Source organism: Neoarius graeffei, chromosome 21 (genome assembly GCF_027579695.1).
Source record: "Neoarius graeffei isolate fNeoGra1 chromosome 21, fNeoGra1.pri, whole genome shotgun sequence".
NCBI lineage: Eukaryota > Metazoa > Chordata > Actinopteri > Siluriformes > Ariidae > Neoarius > Neoarius graeffei.
In genome coordinates this window covers 30897784-30915834 of record NC_083589.1, presented here as the reverse complement: position 1 = coordinate 30915834, position 18051 = coordinate 30897784, and the positions used below count along the sequence as shown (strand labels likewise).

The 18051-nt window shown below is 44.6% G+C and overlaps 1 protein-coding gene across 1 annotated transcript in view; it reads left to right on the top strand.

Annotated features, from left to right (window-relative positions):
• The window catches only part of LOC132869952 (golgin subfamily A member 4-like), a 63117-nt gene extending 45286 nt beyond the window's left edge, over window positions 1-17831 (top strand). The window contains 15 exon segments of the mRNA XM_060903518.1: window positions 5404-5442; window positions 5473-5574; window positions 5693-5785; window positions 6028-6198; window positions 6316-6408; window positions 6562-6726; window positions 6845-6937; window positions 7199-7354; window positions 7469-7561; window positions 7820-7990; window positions 8117-8209; window positions 16578-16748; window positions 16867-16959; window positions 17203-17625; window positions 17742-17831. Coding sequence (XP_060759501.1) covers window positions 5404-5442; window positions 5473-5574; window positions 5693-5785; window positions 6028-6198; window positions 6316-6408; window positions 6562-6726; window positions 6845-6937; window positions 7199-7354; window positions 7469-7561; window positions 7820-7990; window positions 8117-8209; window positions 16578-16748; window positions 16867-16959; window positions 17203-17625; window positions 17742-17831 — 2046 coding nt within the window.
• The last annotated feature ends 220 nt before the right edge of the window (window positions 17832-18051 follow it).

Here is an 18051-nt window from a genome sequence, read left to right as displayed (position 1 = left end):
GTTCTCGATCCCCCACATCGTACCGGGACTCAGCAGGACTCAGGCGGTGGGAGAAGTAAGCGCAGGGGTGCAGCTTTCCTTCCGAACGTTGAGAGAGCACCGCGCCGACACCACTGTCCGAGGCGTCCACCTCCACGATGAATGGTTGGGAGGTGTCCGGGAGAACCAGAATGGGTGCCGTGCAGAAGCGGTCCTTGAGGTCTTTGAACGCCTTTTCTGCCTGAGGAGACCAGCCATAAGATCCACCTGTCCCTTTGGTGAGGTCTGACATGGGTGCTGCCACAGAACTGAAGTTCCTGATGAACTTGCGGTAGAAGTTAGCGAATCCTAAGAACCGCTGAACCTCCTTAACGGACTTGGGAGTAGGCCAATCCTGGACGGCCAGGGTCTTGGCAGGGTCCATTTGGAGTTGGCCTGTCCGTACAATAAATCCCAGAAAGGAGACCTCGGGAACATGAAATTCGCATTTCTGGGCCTTGGCGAACAGATTGTTCTGTAGCAGCCTCTGGAGAACCTGGCGGACATGGTGGCGGTGCTCCTGCACGGTCTTGGAGAAGATAAGGATGTCGTCGAGGTAGACAAAAACGTATAGGTTAATCATGTCCCTTAAGACGTCATTGATTAGGGCCTGAAAAACAGCTGGTGCGTTGGTGAGTCCGAAGGGCATCACCTGGTATTCGTAGTGCCCAGACGGGGTGTTAAAGGCAGTCTTCCACTCGTCTCCCTGTCGGATACGGATGAGGTGGTATGCGTTCCGTAGGTCCAACTTGGTGAAGACGGTGGCGCCTTGGAGCAGGTCGAAAGCTGTGGACATCAGCGGAAGGGGATATCGGTTGCGCACAGTGATCTTATTCAGGCCCCTGTAATCAATACATGGTCGGAGCCCCCCATCCTTCTTGCCGACAAAGAAGAAGCCGGCTCCAGCAGGTGAAGTGGAGGGTCGAATAAACCCAGAGACCAGGGCATCTTTGAGGTATTCCTCCATGGCCTTGCGTTCTGGCTGAGAGAGTGAAAACAGTCTGCCACGAGGAGGGGTAGTCCCAGGGAGCAAGTCGATGGCACAGTCGTAGGCCCGGTGCGGAGGAAGAACGGCGGCCCTGCTCTTGCTGAATACCTCCTTGAGATCCCAGTACTCTGTGGGAACTTGAGATAACTCGGTGAGATCAGGGGGCTCGGCAGGAGACACAGGAGAGCTAGAGAGCAGACAAGAGGCATGGCATGCAGGGCCCCATTCCACAACCTGGCTTGTTACCCAGTCTATGCGAGGGTTGTGGCGAGTAAGCCAAGGAAGGCCTAGAATAACTGGGAACTCAGGTGAAGGAATCAGGTGCAGGGATATTTCTTCCTTGTGACCTTGAGACTGGAGGAAAACTGGAGAAGTAACTTGGGTGACTCTTCCATCACCTAACGCTTGGCCATCGAGGGCAGACACAGACAGTGGGACTTCAAGAGGTGCAGTCGGAATATTGATGCTTTGGGCGAAGTGAATATCCATAAAGTTCCCAGCCGCCCCTGAGTCTATCAAAGCTTGACAAGAGTGGACAGACTCACCCCAGGAGATGGAGACCGGGATGTAGATTCCTTGGCCAGGGAGTCCGGGAGAGAGGGTAGGCCCCGTCACAACCCTCCCTCGGCTGGACGGGGCGGTCCTTTTCCCAAGAGTTCGGGACATGATGCTCGGAAGTGACCAGGATTGCCACAGTAGATGCAGCACTTGTCTCTCCTTCTGCGCTCCCTCTCAGATGCGGAGAGGCGAGTACGACCCACTTGCATGGGTTCTGGACAGTCACTGAAGGAGGTAGACGGTCTCCAGGTAGAGGTAGGGAGGCTGGGGGGGCTCAAGGCTTGGTGGCGTTCTCTCATCCTGTTGTCCAGACGAATAGCATGTGAGATGAGGGTTTCGAGGTCACTTGGGCATCCAATAGAGGCCAGACCGTCCTTGATGGGGTCAGACAGACCATGGTGGAAGGCTGACACCAGGGCAGTCTCGTTCCATCCACTTACTGCTGCGAGTGTTCGGAACGAGATGGCGTAATCTGCGACGCTTCCTCCTTGCCGGATGGACATGAGCTTTCGGGCTGCGTCGGTACTGATGTCTGCCTGATCGAAGACCCGAAGCATCTCTTCAGAAAACAGCTGGAAATCAAAGCACTCAGGTCCCTGTCTTTGCCAGATAGCAGTAGCCCAGGCTCGCGCCTTACCAGCTAATAAGGTGATCACAAAGGCAATCTTGCGGCGATCCGTAGTGTAGGTGGTAGGCTGAAGCTCAAAGGTGAGTTGACACTGGGTAAGGAACTCTCGGCACTCACTGTGCTTGCCGTCATACCTCTGTGGTGCAGGAAGGCTGGGTTCGCGAGGTGAAGAAGGCAGCATTGCAGGAGGCACTGGAGCAGGAGTGGGAGCTGGATCAGGAGCAGGAACTGGATCAGGAGCAAGAGATGCAGGCAGAGATGTCAGCTGTGCCAGGGTTTTCCCAATTTGCTGAAGCAGTTCCTCGTGGCGAGCGAGGGCCTCACGTTGGCTGGTGAGCGTACGTCCATGAGCGTCCATGGTCGCTCCGAAGCGTGTCAAAGCTGCCATAATTCCCTGAAGGTTGGCCGGGTAGACAGTTGAAGCAGCCTCTGCTGAGTCGGTCATGACGGAGTCTTTCTGTTAGGGTTTTGCTGGGATTCGAACCTGGTTCGTTGGTGTGATAATCCAGCAAACCCCCACTAGGCCACCAGGGGGATGACTCAAATGCAGAGGCGTGAGGCGGAAGTAGAAAAAGAATCAAAAGGTTTATTTAAACTATATACACTATATACAGGGCAAAACAAAAGACAAAAAAAAAAACAAAGAGTAAAATCCAAAAGAAAAGCAAAGTGCAAAAATTCAAAAGCTAAGAAGATCAAAAAACACAGTACAAAGGAAACTGGAGATAAACATAACAGCACAAAGACTCCGTGACAAGAGGACTGAACTCAGGGGTATAAATAGACAAACTAATTAAGGACACAGGTGAAGATAATTAGGCAATTAACACAAACACAAAACACAGGAACAGTGGCGGCCTCTAGAGGCCAAAATAAACACGACATGAAAAGGAAATAACAGCGGCCTCTAGAGGCCAAAACAGTCCTAGTCCTAACAACACTAGAAGGCCCAAAGTGCAGACTTTAGTCTGCAATGAAATCCCCCCCAAATTTGTGAATAAGTCTAACGTACCATTACCTGCCTTCCATTGTTGTGTAAAGAAGCCTAATTATTGTGTTACCTGAGAAATAGCCTCTTTGTTTTTAACCCTAACCAGACTTCACAATGTCACAACCAAGGCAACCAAGAAGGATCAGTTCTAACCCTAACCCCAAATCCTGGATCTAACCCCAACCTGAGCTCACCCCTAACCCAACCCCTAGCCTTAGCCCCTAGCCCAAAACCTAGCCTCAAATAATAATGGAATAATAACCCAAATATAACATGGGGGTACTGACCAGGCACTTGTGGAGCATTGAGGATGGGGCTTGGGAAGGACAGTGCACAACACGGCCTTGGCCTAGGCCAGGACATGGATCTTTCCGGAAACCCTAACCCAAGTATGTGATTGAGCAGGACAGTTCAGACACAGAGGCCACATCAGATGAGGAGGAAGACACAACACACATCAACCCCCCTTGTAATAAAAAACAAAAAGTTGCAGATGTGGGCATAACACCTGGATCCACAGAGAAGGCGAAAGATGGCACTGTGTGGTTCCACCACAAAGTTGGAGACTTTTCTGCTCATGAAACTGCACAGACAGCATTCAATGGATCTGGAGGGCTAACAGAGTTTGCAACATGCAAAATCACGAGTCGCCTTCAAAGCTTCCTGTATTTGTTGGATATCAGCATGTTGTTGGCCATCAGAGACTGCACAGTCCAGGAGGGCCGTAGAACAAATCCCAGCTGGCAGATGAGTGTCTTCGAGCTGATGGCGTTCCTCGCAATCCTTTTTCGAAGGGCTGCCAAGAGCTACATTGGTGCCATGCGACTCATGTGGGCCAATAGATTCGGCAACCCAGATATCAAAGCCATAATGCCCCGTAACCGCTTTCTTGAAATAAAGCGGTACCTTCGCTTCGACAACAAGAACACCCACAAGGAGCGCATACAAACGGACAAATTTGCAGCAATTTCAGACATCTGGCAGGAGTTTGTTCAGAATTGTGTGTCGTCCTACAGTCCAGGGCAACATGTTACCATGCATGAGCAGTTATTTCCTTCAAAGGTTCGTTGTCCCTTTCTGCAGTACATCGCATCCAACCCTGACAAGTTTGGAATCAAGTTTTGGATTGCAGCAGATCTGGACACAAAATACATGTGTAATGCCATCCCTTACTTGGGAAAAGATCCCACTTGTCCAACGGGAGAGAGGCTATCAGAGAATGTTGTTTTGAAATTGATGGAACCATTTACCGTATGGACCAGGGAAGGACTGTAACTATGGATAATTTCTTCACCTCTCTGTCTTTGGCTAACAGGCTTCTTCAACGAAAAACGACTCTTCTTGGTACCATCAACAAAAATCGTCAGGAGCTACCAGCAACTGCAAAGGAAACCTCAGGGCGCCAGTTGTACTCCACACAGGTGTTCACATCTGGAAGTGCCTTGCTGATGGTGTTTGCAACAAAAAAAAGAAATCTGTTTGTCTTCTGAGCACCATGCATCAGAAAGTGGAAATTGTGGACACCCAAAAACAAAAACCAAACACTGTTGTTGATTACAACCATTTCAAATGCAGCATTGATATCATGGACCAGAAATTACGCAACTACTTGGTGCGTGCAGGAACATGGAGATGGCCCATGGCTGTGTTTTACAACCTGCTTGACATGGCTGTCACAAATGCACATGTCGCCAATTGTTCATGCTGGAGCTTGCAGAGGAACTTCAAAACAGGCTTTTGCAGGAAAAGGCACAAGGGGAAGAACACAAACTGCAGCATGAGATGAAAGTTTCTCAGAAGAAAAAGACAGTGCCAGGTGCACATACCCTGCAATAATAACAGAAGCACTGAACTTTGTGTACGCTGCCACAAATACACCTGTGGCAAATGTACCGTAGGAAAGACTCACCATGGGAATGTGGAAACTACTAGATGGGACAACTGTATGCTACATTTCTGTACTTTGTATGGCCTCCATGTGTAGCGAGACTGCTTTTCTTAGTGTGAAATAAATGTTTATTTTCTTCCTGAAGTTATACCGTATGTAGTTTGTAGGTATGTGTCACAGATGTGCCAGTGAAAATGACTGAAAAATGTCTTGGGACATTTTGTACTTTTTTCCCCCCCAATACATTTTCATGAGTGATCAGTCAGATTTTAAAAGTGTCTAAATATGTAGAAGTAAATAAAGCCAATAAGCCATAATTAGCATTCTTTCAGGTCTCCCTGGCTGAGGCTGAGGAGAAACACCAGAATGCTGTGGAGACCATTGCTCAGCTGGAGGCTAAGAAGTCTGAGGTTACAGAGCAAGTGAAGACACTGCGAGACATTGTGCAGGTCATGGGGAACCTGCTATCTAAAGCAAATAGGGAGTCTGAAAACCTCACAAACGTACGTGAGAAAACTCTTGCATTAAGCAGCTCCTTTAGAAATAATACGAGGGCTTTATTTATGTTGACACATTAAGCACTTGAATTTAAACTGCTTTTGCCTCATGTGTGTTTTTTAGGCATGTGAGCGAGAGCGGGATGCTCACAGCATCCTCCAGGCAGAGAACCATGAGATGAAGAAGACTCTGATTCACCAGGAGGAGCTACTGAAGGTAATATTTCTTTCTCATGAAACTATGATTGCTATTGTGAACTCTATGTGTGTGTGTGTGTGTGTGTGTGTGTGTGTGTGTGTGTGTGTGTGTGTGCTTGTTTGCGCACAGTGTGGGCCATTTTGTCATCTGTCCCTAATACATTTTCGGCTTTTTTCATGAGTGATCAGTCAGATTTTAAAAGTGTCTGAATGTGTGTAGAAGTAAATAAAGCCAATAAGCCGTAATTGATATTCTTTCAGGTCTCCCTGGCTGAGGCTGAGGAGAAACACCAAAATGCTGTGGACACCATTGCTCAGCTGGAAGCTGAGAAGTCTGACCTTGCAGAGCAAGTAAAGACACTGTGTGTTACAGTGCAGGACATGGGGAACCTACTGTCTGAGACTTACAGGGAGTCTGACGATCTAACAAATGTACGTGGAAAAACCTTGCATGAAGCAGCGCCTCTAGAAATAATATGAGGGCTTTATTTATGTTGAAGCATTAAGCACTTGAATTTAAACCGCTTTTGCCACATGTCTATGTTTCAGGAGTGTGAGCGAGAGTGGGAGACTCACAGTATCTTCCAGGCAGAGAACCATGAGATGAAGAAGTTTCAGATTCCCCAGGAGGAGCTACTGAAGGTGAAGATATATATATATATATATATATATATATATATATATATATATATATATATATATATATATGTGTGTGTGTGTGTGTGTGTGTGTAGGCACTGCCTAATGTGTGTAGAAGTAAATAAAGCCAATAAGCCGTAATTAATATCCTTTCAGGTCTACATGGCTGAGGAGAAACACCAGAATGCTGTGGAGACCATTGCTCAGCTGGAGGCCGAGAAGTCTTACCTTACAGAGCAAGTGAAGACACTGTGTGTTGCAGTACAGGACATGGGGAACCTACTATCTGAGACTCAGAGGGTGTTTGACGATCTAACAAATGTACATGAGAAAAACCCTGCATTAAGCAGCTCCTTTAGAAATAGTATAAGGTTTTTATTCATGTTTCAGCATTAAGCACTTGAATTTAAATGCCATTTGCCCCATGTGTGTGTTTTAGGAATGTGAGCGAGAGCGGGAGGCTCAAAGCATCCTCCAGGCAGAGAACCATGAGATGAAGAAGACTCTGATTCACCAGGAGGAGCTACTGAAGGTAATATTTCCTTCTCAAGAAACTATAATATCTATTGGGAACTCTGTGTGTGTGTGTGTGTGTGTGTGTGTGTGTGTGTGTGTGTGTGTGTGTGTGTGTGTGTTTACTCACAGTGTGGGGACATTTTGTCCTCTTTCCCCCAATACATTTTAGGCTTTTCTCATGAGTGATCAGCCAGATTTTAAAAGTCTCTGAATGTGTGTAGAAGTAAATAAAGCCAATAAGCCGTAATTGCATTTCTTTCAGGTCTCCCGGGCTGAGGCTGAGGAGAAACACCAGAATGCTGTGGAGACCATCGCTCAGTTGGAGGCTGAGAAGTCTGACCTTACAGAGCAAGTGAAGACACTGCGAGACATCGTGCAAGTCATGGGGAACCTGCTATCTAAGGCAAAGAGGGAGTCTGAAAACCTCACAAATGTGAGAAAAATCTTGCATTAAGCAGCTCCTTTAGAAATAATATGAGGGCTTTATTTATGTTGACACATTAATCACTTGAATTTAAATCTTTTTTGCCCCATGTGTGTGTTTTAGGAGTGTGAGCGAGAGCAGGAGGCTCACAGCATCCTCCAGGCAGAGAACCATGAGATGAAGAAGACTCTGATTCACCAGGAGGAGCTACTGAAGGTAATATTTCCTTCTCATGAAACTACGATTGCTATTGTGAACTCTGTGTGTGTGTGTGTGTGTGTGTGTGTGTGTGTGTGTGTGTGTGTGTGTGTGTGTGTGTGTGTGTGCTTGTTTGCTCACAGTATGGGGACATTTTGTCCTCTTTCCCCCAATACATTTTCGGCTTTTCTCATGAGTGATCAGATTTTAAAAGTGTCTGAATGTGTGTAGAAGTAAATAAAGCCAATAAATAAGCCATAATTAATATTCTTTCAGGTCTCCCTGGCTGAGGCTGAAGAGAAACACCAGAATGCTGTGGAGACTATTGCTCAACTGGAGGCCGAGAAGTCTGACCTTACAGAGCAAGTGAAGACACTGCGTGTTGCAGTACAGGACATGGGGAACCTGCTATCTGAGACTCACAGGGCATTTGACAATCTAACAAATGTATGTGAGACAAACCCTGCATTAAGCAGCTCCTTTAGAAATAATATGAGAGCTGTATAGCTGTATTTATGTTTAAGCATGAAGCACTCGAAGTTAAACCGCTTTTGTGCCATGTGTGTTTTTTAGGAGTGTGAGCAAGAGCGGGAAGCTCACAGCATCCTCCAAGCAGAGAACCATGAGATGAAGAAGACTCTGATTTCCCAGGAGGAGCTATTGAAGGTGAATATATAATATATACAGTGGATCTAAAAAGTGTACACACCCCGTTAAAATGATAGGTTTTTCTGATATAAAAAAAAAATGAGACCACAATAAATAATTTCAAAACTTTTCCCACCTTAAATGTGACCTATAACCTCATTATCTCATTATCTCTAGCCGCTTTATCCTTCTACAGGGTCGCAGGCAAGCTGGAGCCTATCCCAGCTGACTACGGGCGAAAGGCGGGGTACACCCTGGACAAGTCGCCAGGTCATCACAGGGCTGACACATAGACACAGACAACCATTCACACTCACATTCACACCTATGGTCAATTTAGAGTCACCAGTTAACCTAACCTGCATGTCTTTGGACTGTGGGGGAAACCGGAGCACCCGGAGGAAACCCACGCAGACACGGGGAGAACATGCAAACTCCACACAGAAAGGCCCTCGCCGGCCCCGGGGCTCGAACCCAGGACCTTCTTGCTGTGAGGCGACAGCGCTAACCACTACACCACCGTGCCGCCCGACCTATAACCTGTACAATTCAATTGAAAACAAATAAATCTGTTAGGGGAGAAAAGATAAAAAAATAAAAAATGTACAATAAGCTGGTTGCATAAGTGTGCACACCCTTAAACTAATACTTTGTTGAAGCATCTTTTGATTTAATTACAGTATTCAGTCTTTTTGGGTCGGAGTCTATCAGCCTGCCACATCTAGACTTGGCAATATCTGCCCACTCTTCCTTGCAAAAGCGCCCCAAATCTGTCAGATTGCGAGGGCATCTCTTGTGCACAGCCCTCTTCAGGTCACCCCACAGATTTTCAACTGGATTTAGGTCTGGGCTCTGGCTGGGCTATTCCAAAAGTTTAATTTTCTTCTGGTGAAGCCATTCTTTTGTTGATTTTGATGTATGCTTGGGGTCATTGTCGTACTGAAAGATGAAATTCCTCTTTATCTTCAGCTTTCTAGCAGACACCTGAAGGTTTTGAGCCAAAATTGACTGGTATTTAGAAATGTTCATAATTCCCTCCACCTTGACTAAACCCCCTGTTCCAGCTGAAGAAAAACAACCCCAAAACATGATGCTGCCACCACCATGCTTCACCGTGGGTATGGTGTTCTTTTGGTGATGCGCAGTGTTGTTTTTGTGCCAAACATCTTTTGGAATTGTGGCCAAAAAGTTCAACTTTGGTTTCATCAGACCATAACACATTTTCCCACATGCTTTTGGGAGAGTTGATGTTTTTTTTTTTTTTTTTTGCAAAATTTAGCTGGGTCTGGATGTTTTTCTTTGACCCTACCTCATAGTCCAGACATATGCAGAATACGGGAGATTATTGTCACATGTAGTACACAACCAGTGCTTGCCAGAAATTCCTGCAGCTCCTTCAGTGTTGCTGTGGCCTCTCGGCAGCCTCCCTGACCAGTTTTCGTCTTGTCTTTTCATCAATTTTGGAAGGACGTCCAGTTCTCGGTAATGTCACTGTTGTCCCATATTTTCTCCACTTCTTGATGACTGTCTTCACTGTGCTTCATGGTGTAGGTGCAATTGGTAATTAAGTGATCAATCTCATTAAATCAGTCTCATTAAATACCATTAAATCAGTCTCATTAAACAATACCTTTAATTTTGATGCTTAATAATAAATTGTCAAACAGCTAAATTATGGTATATTCCAAATTATTATGATCACTTACCGTATTACACAACTCATATGCACCTTGGAATTCTTTGAGATTGGGTGGCTTCAAAAATATTGGTACACAAATAAACACAGTTTCAATAATAATTGAATTTATTATAACAAAGATAAAAATGAATAATGTCAGCAGATATATACATATAAGCAAACATAAACGGTGTGTGTGTTATCTGAGGTGTGGGGGGTCACCACGTGGGGGGGGTGACCACGTGTTTCTAAGTAGAACAAAAGAGTTAGCTTTGGTAGCTAACTAAGATGTGTTTGTGAGGCCTGTGTGTGGCCTGAACAAAAGAGTTAGCATGGATTGCTAGCTAAGGTGTGTTTGTGTGTGGCCACATGGCCTGACAAAGAGTTAGCCTGTGTATGGCCTGAACAAAAAGTTAGCATGGATTGCTAGCTAAGGTGTGTTTGTGTGTGGCCTGTGGCCTAAGCAAAGACTAGCCTGGATAGCTAACTCCACTAGCTTATAACACTACTAAATCCACCGAAATCTTGATGAGGTCAAAATATGTGTAAGAATGAAATTAAGAGTGTTAGGAAGGAATAGAAGAAGCATGCAACTTATCTATTAAACAAAACTGAGAGGTCAAAACAAAATAGAACAATCATCAATTCAACACACTGCGTGTTTACAGTGTACACAATTAAACCGTTCCTGAGTTTAAATTCACACTGCTTCATAAAGCTAATTCCTAAGACTAGTTTTATTGCCCAAAAATTGCCAGTCTTACTCAGTATCTTGCCTCTACGCAAGATTATGAAGAGATGTTCCGAGACTTTTGGAGTGTCACCGTTGTGAAGCACGTGAGTCGCTTCCGTGGAAAGCAGAGGATTTCTTGGTCCGACGCTTGATTGCTCGTGATGAAAAGAAGTCTCTGATCAAATAATGTGCACAGCGCTTTAATTAGGATGAATCTGATCGCCCCTAACTTTAAATTAAACTGTTTTGGGTGGCAGTTCGTAACATTACTATAATAGACAAACAAAACCGGCTGTAGCTCAACCGAGAGAGAGATAGCATGATTTAAGTAGTTCTACCGTGGCCAAGGGTAAACAAAAACCGTGTTGAATCATTTTTCTCGGGAGAAAAGACGTCTTTATCTTGGGGGTGAGCGGTCCTCCTTATGTCCGTGTGCTGAGTTCACGCGGAGCCAAAAGAGACCGAGTTGGAAGTTTCCGGGTTACTTATTCCTTCATGGAGGATGTGACGTAGGTGATCCCACCCAGGCGTGACGTAGGTCAACGCGGAAGTTGGCTGATGGGAAGTGTAGTTCTTAAAAGGACTGTACCTACAATCGTATATCTAATGCCATGGAAATGTTTTTGTCCCCTTCTCCTGACTGATACCTTTCAACAATGAGATCCCTTTGATGCTTTGTAAGCTCTCTGTGAACCCTGGCTTTTGCTGGAGGATGCAACTGAGTAAAAGTCTGAACTTTATTTGGGGTTAATCAGAGTCATTTTCATTGATGGCAGGTGTGATCCAAAAAGACTGAATGCTGTAATTAAATCAAAAGGTGCTTCAACAAAGTATTAGTTTAAGGGTGCACACACTTATGCAACCAGCTTAGGCCATTATTAAAAAATGTTCTGTTTCCGGTCCACCGGCCGGGTGAGTGCCGTTTGTGCGGGTGAAATTTTTTTTTTTAACGCCGGTTTTTCGACATTTTTTTCGGGCTCGTAAATCTAAATTCGAACTTGACATTTACGCATTCCCAGGGCTTTCCACTAAGGCTCATACTGCCTCTGCCGAGTGCGCGCACACTACTGCCTCCGCCGAGTGCGCGCGCACACTACTGCCTCCGCCGAGTGCGCGCACACACCGCATGTCAGGGCCGCGGATACTCTCCCCTGATCAATGAAGTCGGCAGGGAATTTGTGGTTATTATCGGTACAAACAGCGCGAATCACAACTTAAATGAGTGTGGTTCAGTTTGACATTATTGTCAGTCCGTTAGATAAACATTTAATTTTATTAAAATTGAAAATTAATATTTAAAGCCTGTGGGCTACAAAAATAGTCATTAAAGTAGCCGGCTGGACTTAATTGCGTGGCCGCAGCCAGCGCTTGTGGAAAGCCCTGTCGAATCAGCTCTGCGCATGCGCCGTGCGGCACAAAAAAATGGCAGCCACCATGAAGGAAGGAGATCCGGAGTTTTCAAACATTTGCTTAAGTGTGAAATCGCAAAATGGTATTCTAGCGAACAACAATATAGTAAAGATTCAGAAAAACAAATCATTCAGTGATCATTTTAATGGTGTAATTTCATCCGAACTAGGCCTAACGCTCGATTTAGAACTACAAAAAGTCCGTGTGTCGGACATTTTAAGTACCTTTGTAAAAGTTTTGCAAATGTTGCAGTCAGCATTTAAAATGCTAACTTACAGTTTTTGTACAAGTTTCAGTTGATTAAAATGTCATATTGTATTAAATGTGTCTGCTTTTGTAATAAAAAAGTACTGAAAGAAAAAGCAAACACAGCATTGCAATTTCTTATCCATCCATATATAATAAAAAAAAAAAATTTTTTTAAATCCCTCCCTCCCGACTGAAAATTTTTTTGCTCACCCGGTGGACAGGAAACGGATTTTTTTTTAAGGATGGCCTTATTGTACATTTTTTATTTTTTATGTTTTCCCCCTTAACAGATTTGTTTGTTTTCAATTGAATTGTACAGGTTCCCACACATTAAAGGTGGGAAAAGTTTTGAAATTATTTATCATGGTCTCTTTTTTTACATCAGAAAAACCTATCATTTTAACGGGGTGTGTACATTTTTTATATCCACTGTATAGGTGCTGCCTAAAAGCAGAACTCCTGATGAGTGTATGAGCAAAATATTTACAAGGGCACAAAATCAACCAGAATGAACCATCAAGTTGTGTTGTGTAGTGTATTTCATACCAATAAATTGCTGCATTGTCTTGTGACAGTGATACCAATAATGAGATACGCATCACAGTTACAAATATACATGTAATCCTTTCTTTGACACCGCATGTCATGCACCAGGAACAACCCCACAACATTTATTTAGGTGCGACTCTGCTAGGTACCAGGTGGACAGCAGTGACCCAGCGCTTTCACTTTACATCATTACTATATAGTTATGATCGAATATCAAACTTGATCCGTCAAGCATTCATGTGGTAACATCTCTCACGTCCACGCATGTTTGCACGTGGGTGCAGCACCATTAGGACTAATTACCATGCACCTGTTCCTGATTAGAGCACGATCACAGTGCACACATATAAGGACTTTCAGTAACACAGAGACTTTGCGAAGTATACGCTCTGTACCCTGCGTCTGATGTTACCAAGCCTTGTACTTTGTATCACTTTTCTGGTTTTGACCCTGTTTGTATTTTTGAACTTTGAATACTGTATTACTTATGATATCCTGTTTGTGCCATGCCTGATCACTGCCTGTTATTTGACTCTGCCTTTGTCTCCATTTTGGATCTGTTTGCTAGCGTGTTTTCAGTCAAACTCTTCCTGCGCTTACAGCCGTCTATCTCCCTTACATGATAAAAACTGTCAATTGTCCAACAATCTAGTGGACTAATAAAACTATTTTAACTAGTTTTATGTGAAACTGTCAACTATTTTCCTTAAAATGTGTTAATAAACAATCTCACATTATTTTTTAAAAAGCAAATTAAAAACAAGTGTTGCCAGGCAAAACAAACCTTGCCCAGTAGTACTTATGATGAATATGAAGGAAGATACCATGAAAAAAAATAGGTACCCTATGGGTCCATGTGGCTACTGCTTATAAATAAAATAGTTTTCTGACACCATGTCCATACAGTAAATATTGAGGTATTTCACCTGACGTCACAGGGTCACGTGACGCCCCGGTGTCCGCCATTTTGAAGGTCAAGCTAGCTAATGTCAACAACATAGTAGCTAGTATGTTACTGTAGCAATGTTTACGTTCAGTCATTTGGATGACTGTTAAAACCTTTCAGTCTCAAGTTTTTCCTTTACTGTATTTACTAGTTTACTGTAATTATGATCCGGCAGCTATTTACACCGGATCCAGTGTAAATAGCTGCCGGAGCGCGCTCCGGCTTGCTCCCCCTCAAATTAAGCAGCGCACTCTGGCTTGCTCCCGGAGTGCTCCGGCCGAGGTTCCGGAGCGCGCTCCGGCTTGCTCCCCCTCAAATTAAGCAGCACGCTCCGGCTTGCTCCTGGAGTGCTCTGGCCGAGGTTCCGGAGCGCGCTCCGGCTTGCTCCCCCTCAAATTAAGCAGCACGCTCTGGCTTGCTCCCGGAGTGCTCCGGCCGAGGTTCTGGAGCGCGCTCCAGCTTGCTCCCCCTCAAATTAAGCAGCGCGCTCCGGCTTGCTCCCGGAGTGCTCCGGCCGAAGTTCCGGAGCGCGCTCCGGCTTGCTCCCCCTCAAATTAAGCAGCACGCTCCGGCTTGCTCCCGGAGTGCTCCGGCCGAGGTTCCGGAGCGCGCTCCGGCTTGCTCCCCCTCAAATTAAGCAGCGCGCTCCGGCTTGCTCCCCCTCAAATTAAGCAGCACGCTCCAGCTTGCTCCCGGAGTGCTGCTTAATTTGAGGGGGAGCAAGCCAGAGCGCGCTCTGGCAGCTATTTACACTGGATCCGGTGTAAATAGCTGCTGGATCATAATTACAGTAAACTAGTAAATACAGTAAAGGAAAAACTTGAGACTGAAAGGTTTTAACAGTCATCCAAATGACTGAACGTAAACATTGCTACAGTAACATACTAGCTACTATGTTGTTGACATTAGCTAGTGCTAACAGCTAGCTGCTAGTACACTGCTACAACACAGACACCGATCCTAATAATACAGTTCTTGGTCATTGCCTGGTAACAGCAAATTTATAACGGGCCATGTCTCAACAGACTAAGAAGTTATTTCAATGACATTTAATAACATTTTGTTTATCCTGAGGACCGAAAGTAAATGAAAATGTGAACAAACCTTAGCTGTAATAAGATGGCAACCACCGGCTCCAGGGACGACCCACTGATGTAGGCATGTTACCCAGCCTGACACAAAATATTTGTAGGCATCCAAACTCTTATACGCTTTCAGATCAATACCTGTGTATGGCGATGGGGTTTTAACGACATAGGTATACAGATCATGTGGGCCGAAGTCAGGTAAAGACGAGGGCTTCTTGTACTTCCGTACGTCAGTGAACAATCCTGGTGGAAGCAGGTAAACGTCGTTCTCTCTAAGCCTGCTAACCTCAATTTTTGCAAATACCTCTCCCTCTGCTCGCCCTGTAAATGCCCTACGTCGCTGGATAGTGAAGGTATTTTCTGCATCTCGCTCCTTTTTCTTTTATGTTTTTCGTTTGTCGCCTTCCTCGCATTCAAACTGATTCGAGCCGTGACGTCCAAAACGGCAGCCTAACGATGCATCACATGACTTGGTCATGTGGGTGAAAAACCTCAATAGCATATATATTTACTCTATGAGGCAGTAGCCACAAAAATGAAGCGTAATCCAAAAATGAACAATTTAAAAATCACAGAAGTAAAATATACCAAGTTTCTGTACTTTATACTATTCTACTTTTACCTCTTACAGTTTTCGAAACTGAAACCTCCGAACCGAGGCTGACATACGCTGTCGCCATGACCGAAATTCTTGTTTCCCGGAAATAGCCCGGCGCTAGAGCCCAGTGGAACGCACTTTCCCTCTGTAATAAGAATAAACATGTCTAAAAGCGATTTCTTTAGTCTATTCCACTTATTTCGAATGGTGAACCGAATTGTATACACTCACCAGACATTTTAATCAGAATACGTGTATGCGCATGTGCAGTGCGCGATTGTTACACATACATTCTTACAGCACGATGACATAGTGGCTAGCGCCTCTATATGAGGCAGTAGTCACAACAAAAACTATTTTGACCTTTTTGGTGACCTTGACCGGATGATCCTCAAAATGTTGGAGGTTCTATTTGAGACCAATGCCCATCTATCCTGAAAATTTCATGCAGATTGATCAAGCTGTTTTCCCGTAATATTGTTTGCAAAAACACAAAGAAACCTGACCGAAAACAATACCTCGCCCCGCTTACTCTGTAGCAGGCGAGGTAATAAGTACTGGATAAAACCTCGTCTATCTTATGTAAATAAAAATATCAATTTCATTGTCCTGTGCTCAAGTGTTTATGAGATACGTTGCCTTTCACTTACGACCGGGTTCCCTGATGTTTGTACAGTCAAAAGTCATCAAAAATCAGGTCGATGCAATACCATATACTCTAAAGCAGGGGTCTTCAATCCTGTCCACAAAGGGCCAGTGTGGCTGCAGGCTTTCATTCCAACCAAGCAGGAGCTACACCTGATTTCACTTGTTTAATCATTTCACCCTCGTCTCCAGTCAACAATCAAGTGAGCCTCCAATTTGGCTGTAATGAAAGCCTGCAGCTACACCGGCCCTTTGCGGATAGGATTGAAGACCCCTGCTCTAAAGTATGGGGTTCTGCTAATATTTCCTTCTCATGAAACTACGATTGCTATTGTGAACTCTGTGTGTGTGTTTACTCATAGTGTGGGGACATGTCATCTTTCCCCCAAAACATTTTCGGCTTTTCTCATGAGTGATCAGTCAGATTTTAAAAGTGTCTGAATGTATAGAAGGAAATAAAGCCAATGAGTCGTAACTGATATTCTTTCAGGTCTCCCTGGCTGAGGCTGAAGAGAAACACCAGAATGCTGTGGAGACCATTGCTCAACTGGAGGCTGAGAAGTCTGACCTTACAGAGCAAGTGAAGACACTGCGAGACATCGTGCAGGTCACGAAGAACCTGCTGTCTATGACTAAGAAGGAGTTTGATGATCTAACAAATGTACGTGAGAAAAATCTTGCATTAAGCATCCCCTTTAGAAATAATATCAGGTTTTTATTCATGTTTCAGCATTAATCACTTGAATTTAAAACTCTTTTGCCCCATGTGTGTGTTTTAGGAATGTGAGCAAGAGCAGGAGGCTCACAGCATCCTCCAGGCAGAGAACCATGAGATGAAGAAGACTCTGATTCACCAGGAGGAGCTACTGAAGGTAATATTTCTCTCATGAAACTACGATCGCTATTATGAATATTGTGAACTGTGTGTGTGTGTGTGTGTGTGTGTGTGTGTGTGTGTGTGTGTGTTCTTGTTTACTGAAAGTGTAGGGACATTTTGACCTCTTTTCTCCAATACATTTTCAGCTTTTCTCATGAGTGATCATTCAGTTTTTAAAAGTGTCTGAATGTGTGTTGAAGCAAGTAATGCCAATAAGTTGTGATTGATATTCTTTCAGGTCTCCCTGGCTGAGGCTGAGGAGAAACACCAGAATGCTGTGGAGACCATTGCTCAGCTGGAGGACAAACACCAGAAGGCTGTGGAGACCATTGCTCAGCTGGAGGACAAACACCAGAAGGCTGTGGAGACCATTGTTCAGCTGGAGAAAAAACACCAGAAAGGTGTAGAGACCATTGCTCAATTGGAGGACAAACACCAGAAAGCTGTAGAGACCATTGCTCAACTGGAGAAGAAACACCAGAAGGCTGTGGAGTCCATTGTTCAGCTGGAGGAAAAACACCAGAAAGCTGTGGAGACCATTGCTCAGCTGGAGGCCGAGAAGTCTGACCTTACAAGGAAAGTGATGACACTGCGAGACATAGTGCAGGTCATGGGGAACCTGCTATCTAAGACAAAGAGGGATTTTGACGATCTAACAAATGTACGTGAGAAAAACCTTGCATCAAGCAACTCCTTTACAAATAATATGAGGGGTTTATTTATGTTTAAGCATTAAGCGCTTGAATTTAAATCAGTTTTGCGTCATGTGTGTTTTAGGAATGTGAGTGAGAGCGGGAGGCTCAAAGCATCCTCCAGGCAGAGAACCATGAGATGAAGAAGACTCTGATGCACAAAATAAAAACTTAATACACAGATAGACAAAATAAAAAATATCTATACTACTAAAGGAAGGCTGTCTGTCTCTCTGTCGGTTCACCTGTGCAAATTGACACGGCTGGACGCACATACTCCATACTTTGTACATGGATTGGTGATAGCCCAGAGGGGCCCAAGACAACATTTTTGAATTTATAAAACGTGGGATTAGTGCTAATCCAACACACTGTTCATTTCCCATAGGCGACAT